Consider the following 8,287-nt stretch of genomic DNA (forward strand, 5'->3'; position numbering starts at 1 on the left):
CTAGACAGAAAAATAAAAGAAAGAGCAAAGCTTGTTTCACCCACCTTGGGCTAAATCATGATTTTCTGCCTGAAGTTGCCTTTCCTAACCAACGTTTGAAGCAACCGCAGAGCCTTCATCGTCCCCTCTGCCAGTGGCTCTTCCTTGGCCAGACTGGCATAGAAACACATTGAGCGCCCGGGGGAGGGGGGGGTGTTAAAGGATTGCTATCTATGTAATATAAAGGTCTGCCACAGAAGTATTTGGGGTCTAAATAAAACTCTCTGCCTATTTAGCATGAAGCACATAAACCACCTGCCCGTCCCAGGCCATGTTTCTTTCCTTCCGCTCAGCCAGGCCACAGGACCCATCATCCCCAGTCTTATTCCTGCCCTTGCTGGGCCTCGACCACCTCGCGAGCCCAAACACGGCCTGGCTAGAAGAGGGAGAGGCGCCAATGGCTGTCTTTCTATTTGGAGAGGAGGCTCCCACAAAACTTAGTTACTCAAGGTTTTTTCCCCTCTTTTTCTGCCTCCTTTTAAAAGGCAACGATTTCCCCCCTCAGGAATTGGCGCGCGAACGAAAAGGAAAAGGGGGGGGGGAGCTGAGCTCGTGAGTCGCTACTGCGCCTGCGTGGTGAAAGAAAAAAGCGGGAAAAGGCGAAGGGGAGGAATTTGGGATAGGCTCACGCTGATTGGCCAGGAGCAGTTTCCCTCTTATGGGCGGAAGTAGCATAACTGGTGGACCACGGAAGTTCTGGTTTTAGGCCACGTTATCGCTGTCGAAATGACGCACGTACGTAGACGCGTTATTGAGATATAGTGGCGGGCACTTCGTTACTTTTAATCTGAAGGCTGATTTCCGCGAGGAGATTATTATGCGCGTGAGTTGCCCGGTAGTCCTTACAGCCAGCTGCCTTCCACGGCGAGGCGTCCGAGCGTCCGCCCGAGAACAAGATGGCCGCGGCGGCCACGCTGCGCCCTTAACGTAATTTCCGGCTAGGATCGGAAGTGCGAGTGAAAGCCGGGAAGGGCCCGATCAAGATGGCGGCGGGCCCCATCTCGGAGCGGAACCAAGGTAACGGCGCTGGGCTCGGGACGGTGCGGGGCGGCCGCTCCTCAGGCCCTCGCGAGGCCCCTGGCGGAGTCGCGGGCTGGGCCTCGGCCGCCCTCCTCCGAAAGGGGCCGCGGGGGGGAGGGTGGGCTGGCTCCTCCGCCTGACCGCCGTCTCGCCCGCCAGATGCCACCGTCTACGTGGGCGGCCTGGACGAGAAGGTCAGCGAGCCGCTCCTGTGGGAGCTCTTCCTCCAGGCGGGCCCCGTCGTCAACACCCACATGCCCAAGGACCGCGTCACGGGCCAGCACCAAGGTAAGCGGGCGGCGGGCGGCTTCTCCTGGGGCAGCCCTTCTTGGCCAGGGGGCCATGCGCTGCTGGGGCGAGCGAGGGCAGCGATGACCGGCAGAATCGGCTGCCCTCCCCGGGTTGTGTCCTTGCAGGCTATGGCTTCGTGGAATTTCTCAGCGAGGAGGACGCTGACTACGCCATCAAGATCATGAACATGATCAAACTCTACGGGAAGCCCATCCGGGTCAACAAGGCCTCGGCCCACAACAAGAACCTGGATGTGGGCGCCAACATCTTCATCGGCAACCTGGACCCGGAGATAGACGAGAAGCTGCTGTACGACACATTTAGCGCCTTCGGGGTCATCCTTCAGACTCCCAAGATCATGCGTGACCCTGACACGGGCAACTCCAAGGGTTACGCCTTCATCAACTTTGCCAGCTTTGATGCTTCAGATGCTGCCATAGAGGCGATGAATGGACAATACCTCTGCAACCGCCCCATAACCGTTTCCTATGCCTTCAAGAAGGATTCTAAGGGGGAAAGGCATGGCTCAGCGGCTGAGCGCCTCCTCGCTGCGCAGAACCCCCTCTCCCAGGCAGACCGGCCACATCAACTCTTTGCAGACGCTCCACCCCCACCCTCGGTGCCTACGCCAGTGGTTACCACCTTGGGGCCAGGGGTTACTCCTCCAGGTACACCAGTTCTGGGGCTGGTAGCTTCCGGCAATTGTTTTTTCGCACTGCTTGAGTACTTAATTTCTGAAAACGTTGACGAGTGATGCAACGTTTTGCATAACAAGGGGGTTATTGTGTGGTTTCTCTAGTATTTCAGGGTGTTTATGATTTTCCATTATAGGCATCCCCCCGCCAGGATCATTTCCTCCACCAGTACCCCCTCCGGGAGCTTTGCCACCAGGATTGCCTCCATCCATGCCACCTCCACCCATGCCACCAGGAGCTGGTGCCCCAGGACCTCCTTCTGCAGGAGCCCCCGGTGGGGCGCATCCTCCCCACCCACATCCTTTCCCTCCTGGCGGGATGCATCCAGGTACGTTCTGTGATCTGGACACCTTTCTTCTTAGCAGAAGACCGATTCTGTCTTTGGGGAGAGTTTGGGAACAGTGGGGTCCAGCTGTAAACCAGCTGTACGATGAGAGTGAGATCTTCCTGACACAAATTGCCGATCTGTGTCTTTGGGACAGTGAAGGTGTGCATGAGAAATCCCTGCCTTTTGTTGTCTTCCCAGGGATGCCGCAAATGCAGGTCCATCATGGAATGCCCGGGATGGGCCCACATCACCCTGGACCTCCAGGAGCAGGGGGGCAGCCACCTCCGCGCCCACCTCCAGGCATGCCCCATCCTGGGCCACCCCCCATGGGCATGCCACCCAGGGGACCTCACTTTGGATCCCCAATGGGTAAGTGGAAGCCAAAGTCTCAAGTACTCTCTTTCTTCTCTCCTCTTCTGGCTTAGTGCCAAAAAGGCATGTGGGGGGCGTGAAGGGTATCAACTTTCCTAGAAGTGGCTTCCAGCCAAAGAAGGGAAACAGTTTTTCTTACATCCCTCCAACAATGCAATAGCTCTGACTCCCTTTCTGCCTGAAACAATTTACCCTCACAGCTTAATGCGGTCTTGGGCTTCTGGGTGCCATCTAATTACCCGCATGTTTTATTTCTCCAGGTCATCCTGGTCCCATGCCACCTCATGGCATGCGTGGGCCGCCTCCTTTGATGCCACCCCATGGATACAATGGCCCACCTCGGCCTCCACCCTACAGCTATCAGCGCATCCCTCTGCCGCCTCGTCCTGCCCAACGGCCCATGGTGCCTCCGCGGGGACCTATGCGGGGGCCTCTCCCCCCCTAGGCCACAATAGGTCACCAGCCTGCCTGAAAAAACAGCCGCCTCCTGTGGGTCTCCCTTTTTCTTCTCTTTTTTTTTGGGGGGGGGGGGCAAACATTCCAGCAAGCAGAATCTCCCTCTGCTTTAGTGATGAAAAACATGGTCATGTCTTTAGCAGCATTGAGGCATCCCGGTTATTCCGTGTTCCCGTAAATAAAAGCTGGTTTTTCACTTTTCCCTTTTTTTAATGAGCCTGTGAAATCCAACTGAAAAACTGCTGTTTTGAAATAAAAAATGAGAAGGTTTTCTGTAATGACTTTCTTTGTCTATGGCTGCCCTCACGGAGTTGGAAGGGGCTCGGCTCCTCCCAGCAGGGAGGTTAGTGTATTGGGTAGGGAGAGCATCCAATTCAGTAGGACAGGTTGGGCTTTCCAAGTGCCATACCCCCCCCCTCCCAGCTATCAGATTACTGTGCTGCTATTACCTTACTGAATGTTTAAAATTGGGGATGGGGAGTTCTTGATGCACAGATGTACATGCCTTCCAGGCACAGTGGCCGCGAGAGATTTCAAGGAGGAGGAGCTGAAAGCCAACATGATCCTCACAAGCTTTATTATATGGATAAATATTTCAACAGTAAGTAGGTGCGCTGTATTCTGCCACGGCAAGGGGCTGGCTTGTAAACCTTTTATAGTTGTGCACAGAATAAGATGGGTGAGAAACCAGTGTATCAGTGAGATGCCATACCTGGAAATTCCTCATTGTCTACACCGGGCATTGCCACCTGCCTGCATTCCCAGAAAACAGTCCGTGCCTCTCGCTATTTTTTATAGTAAAAGTTCATGCAGTGGTTAAACATGGTGTTAGTTTGGGCCAGAGTATATAGGGTTGTCCTTCCCTTTATGACCGCTGACTGGGAGGAGGAAACCCGTGCAAAACAACCCATTCTTACAACTAGATCTCGTGTGCCCTGAATCAGTTTGCAGAGTGACATCCTCTCTGCAAGGAGCTGTGAACCACCACTTGAACCCAACCATAGCCACCTCCCAGAAGGCCTTAACCAAGATGCCAAACTGAAGTCTGAAAAAAACCCAGAGACAGAAAAAGCTGTCAATATAAAAATAACAGGGATTGACGTAGTTGACAAGATGCAGATGATCCTTCCTGAGAGTAAGACTGGGATGAAAGTGGCCTGCTAGGTTGGAGTGGGGCCGAAGGATAGGGGTGGGTTCCACTGGTGTACCCAGAAAGAATGGTGTAAAATCTATGAAGCTTTCTTGGTTCCCACATAGTCAGTGTGATCACAGGCAAAGAACTGATAATTATCCCACATTCTGAATGTTAAAAAATATCCTGGTAAGGAAAATTAACACCTCACAACAGTGCTGCATTCAGGCTTAATGCTGTCTCTGTACTCTCTACACATCCTTTTTCAAGCAGATAAAACTCACACGTATTTTAATCCCTGGTTGTTGTGTCTTGGGGAGTGAGACCAGGATGTGTTCTATTTTTTGCAGAATCTCTAAATTTCAGGCTTTTAGGGTTTTGGTTTTTTTTTTTACAAAGAACTGACATACTTTTGGAAAATGTCAAAGGAGTGACCTGCTAATATACAGTAGTATATATATTTTTAGCGAAACACATGTTTTTAATAGCATTTATTGGGAGGAATGGGTGAGATTGGAAGAAGACAGTTGATGTGAGAAATGGACTTGGACCTCTCTGAAAAACATTTCCAAGGGGCAGTTTTCTGAATAGTTCACCCTTTTCTTAAGCTCTCCAGCCAGAAAGATAAAGGGATGGACTGAGGCTCAGAGTAAATAGATGGAAGCTTGCCTGTTTCAGCCAAGTGTGCTGAAGGAGCCTGATCGGCTGCAGTAATAAAGCTTTATCTTCAGTTTAACGTTTCTTAAATACCCAAACGAACATTGAATAGCATCCCGCCAATTTCTCTTTGCTCTGAGCCACATCTCCTTGAAAAACAAAGCCAAGCCAAGCACACAATTGTTAGGATCTTGCCGCCACTAGAGGTCACAACTCTGGCACAAACACTGCAGTGCATGCTGAGCCTATTTCTAGGCATCCGGTGTGCCCACCAGCAGCGCACGTACCTGGCAGCTCATTTGGGCAGCAGCAGGCGTAGGGATCCTGGCAGCTCCTGGGTCTTCTTTCAGATGGGCTCACAACAACCAACTCTGAACAATATCTTGTGTGTGTGTGTGTGTGAACTAGGTCTGTCCTGGAAGAGGAGCGGAGAGGACTCTGCTGCTTTGCAAAGAGGCCCCCGGCGCCTCCCAAGGGTGTGGGATAAGCAGGCCAAGATCCGGGAGGGGGGAGCATCCGGTGGGGACCTGCTGGGTGGCCCAGGGGGCGGATTGTGCAGCAATTCCCTCCCTACTTGGGTTGGGCCTGGGCCAGTGATGCCCCCCCCCCCGGGGGAGAGAAAAGAGACAAGCCCTTTCCTAGATGCAAAACAGGCGGCTTCAGAGGGCATCCCGGAATCTCTCTCTCTGGAAGTGCAGGGTTTTCCTTTGGCCACATGTGGGAAGGACATGAAAGGAATTAAAGCCAGAGGATCCACCCTCCTCCTGGCTTCTGACCTTTAGCTCCCTCCTCTCCCTCCCCCCCCCCACCGCCCATCTAGGGGCATCTCCCTTCCACTAAGATGCACTTCACTTCTGGGCAGCAAGACCCCCCACCACCACCTGTGGGATACGCAGGGCGGCCTCGCCCTGACAGAGTGCCCGCCATCTGTGCACCTCCATCCAGGACTTCTCCCAGACCCTCAGCCAGTCTTGGCCCCCTTCTGGCACCATGATCAAAGCTGCCCCACCCACCTCAGGCAAGCTGCCAGCCTGAGCTGGGGGCTGTGACTTGCTCCAGACAAAGCCCAGGTACCCTCGGGCATTTCTGCAGCAGCTGAGGGCCCTTGGAGGGTGCTCCAGGCCAAGGGAAGAGCCTGACCCGTGAAAGCCCTTCTACACTGCTGGGTTGGGGTTACGGTGCCCAGAGACCAGAGGGCCATTGGCTTATGGGAGGAGGGTCCTTTGGCCAGAAACTGGTGATGTAAAGAAAAAGAGGGTCGCGACAGAGGGGGGGGGAGAGACCCCCGCAGGGCAGAGCATCGCTGCTGTTCCAGGGTTGCTGGCTGGCGTGACTCGGTTTCGTCCTCCAGCCACTCGCCTGGCGGCTGCCTTTTAAAGAAGCTTGCTTGGAAGAAGCGCAAGAGAAGAAACAGCGCAAGCGGGGACTCGGGTAAGTCGCCTCCTTTGCCTTCCTCGGACCGCTTTCCCTCTCTCGGGGCGCAGGGCTGAGAGGGGCTCAGCTGGGAGGCGAGGAAAGCGGGACCCCGACGCAGCCCAGTCCTGCTCCGGCCGGGCTGTCGTCCCCGTCCCCTTCCCCTCCGTGCCACAATGGACTCTCCCGTGAGTGGAGGGGCGCAGCAGTCTTAGCGCTCTAGCTCCGCCGCCGCCGCCGCTGCCCCCCCTGCGTCTCTTAGGCGGTTGCAGCAGCAGCAGCAGCGTGCGGCGGCGGCGGCGGCGGCGGCGGGGGGAGCGAGCGCTTGCCTGGCTGCGAACGGGCCGGGTACCGCGGGAGTGAGGTGAGCCAAAGGAGGGCTGGGGGCGTCGAGGCCGGCCGCGGGGGATGCCAGCGCCGTTTCTCCCGTCGTGTAGCCATTTTGTCCTGGGAAACCTTGGCCTTCCTCCCGCGCCTTGGAGCCCCTTCCCCCTGCGGGCTCGCCCTGCGGGAGCGCTCCGGCCCTGGCTGGTGCAGGATTGCGGGACGGTCCCCGAGGCGATGCTCCGCCACGGCCGGGGCTGCCCGGAGGAAGAAAGCCGTTGAGGCGGCGGCAGAGGCGGGAGAGAAAATGACCTTGGAGGCCGGGGCGGGGGGCGAGCGCAGGGAGGGGGCCGGGGCTCTTCCCCTTTCGCTCATCATCCCCAGGTAGCCGGGATGGTTTTAGGCCGACAATAATTGGGAGGGGGCCAAGCGGGCTCCGGGATCGCCCTCCCCCGTCCAAAGCGCATGAAGCCGGCGGTCTCTGTGGTGCCGGCAGCGCGGAGGAACTGATGGTTCCGTCGGTCCTGCAAATTAAAAATAGGTTCTTGCGGGGGGGGGAGAGGATGGTTATGAAAGAAGCGTCTCTCTGGTCTCGGAGGCCCCCACCCAAAGGACGGCGCCGAAGGGGAAGAAGGCGCTGGGAAGGAAAAGGGGGGGGACCCCCACGTTTGCTCGCCTCGCCCCGATTGCGGACCCCAGCCCACAATCAACGACTACCCTCCCCATCGCTCACAGCCGGCGTGATTCCCCTTCGGAATCATGGGGCCCGAGACGTAGCCCGACGTCTCTGCGTATTTAAATAGATGGAACGGGCTAATCTAGCTGGTTTTCGAGCGAGCGAGGGGTCCCCGCCAGGCTAGGGGGGCAGCTGCCGGGTCGGATCGCTCGGGCTCTGCGAGCGGCTATGGCCGGGCTGGCGACGAGGTCCCGCTTTGGCCGGACTGAGGCGGGAGAGGCCTTTCCCGGGGGGGGGGCTGCCGGCGAGGAACGCGGGCGCGGTTTCCCAGCTCTAGGTGTGCATTTGGGGGGGGGGTCGTTCCCTGCCAATTAGCACAAGAGTTTCGTCCCCACATAGAACGCGTGTTTGGGGCAAACGTTTGAAGGAGGCCGCGAAAATGCCCAGGTCTGCGGGCTTCAGGTTGCGCGAACGAGGAGAGGGGTCCTGAGCCCCGCGCAAGGCCGAGCAAGCGTTCCCTTAGGAGCGACCCTGGAATCCGACCTGCGTCGCGTAGGCAACTGCGCTCTGTACAAGCTCAGAATGCGGCTACTCCTTAAAATAAGCCCCGGCATGGGGGAGATCGGGGGGGGGGGGGCATTGAAAAAAATGGTTCCTCCCCTTCCCCCTTTTGGAAAAATCTGCTCACCTGGGGCGGGGCTGTTTGGAGGAGGGGTGGAGCTATGCAAATGACCGATTCCGTTCCCGCCCCTTTCGGTCGGACTGCAGGGAACCCAAAACCTGGTGGAAATCTGGGGCCTCTAGGGAGCCAAAGCGGGGGTGGGGTGGGGCTCTCTTCCCCTTGATAGGCTGCTAAGGAGGCAGAGCCGGGGCTCCCCCAAGGC

The 8,287-nt window shown here is 56.7% G+C and overlaps 1 protein-coding gene across 1 annotated transcript; it reads left to right on the forward strand.

Moving 5' to 3' along the window:
• The first annotated feature begins 909 nt into the window (after positions 1–909).
• Positions 910–3,479, forward strand: SF3B4 (splicing factor 3b subunit 4). The gene is made up of 6 exons (XM_014055414.2): positions 910–1,056; positions 1,219–1,347; positions 1,476–2,018; positions 2,182–2,373; positions 2,572–2,742; positions 3,006–3,479. Exons 1-6 carry the CDS (start codon positions 1,023–1,025, stop codon positions 3,188–3,190), a joined length of 1,254 nt encoding a protein of 417 aa, XP_013910889.1. The 5' UTR covers positions 910–1,022; the 3' UTR covers positions 3,191–3,479.
• The last annotated feature ends 4,808 nt before the right edge of the window (positions 3,480–8,287 follow it).

This window comes from Thamnophis sirtalis, unplaced genomic scaffold (assembly GCF_051295495.1).
Source record: "Thamnophis sirtalis isolate CommonGarterSnake01/CBP01778 unplaced genomic scaffold, rThaSir2_p1.2 scaffold_2, whole genome shotgun sequence".
Lineage (NCBI taxonomy): Eukaryota > Metazoa > Chordata > Lepidosauria > Squamata > Natricidae > Thamnophis > Thamnophis sirtalis.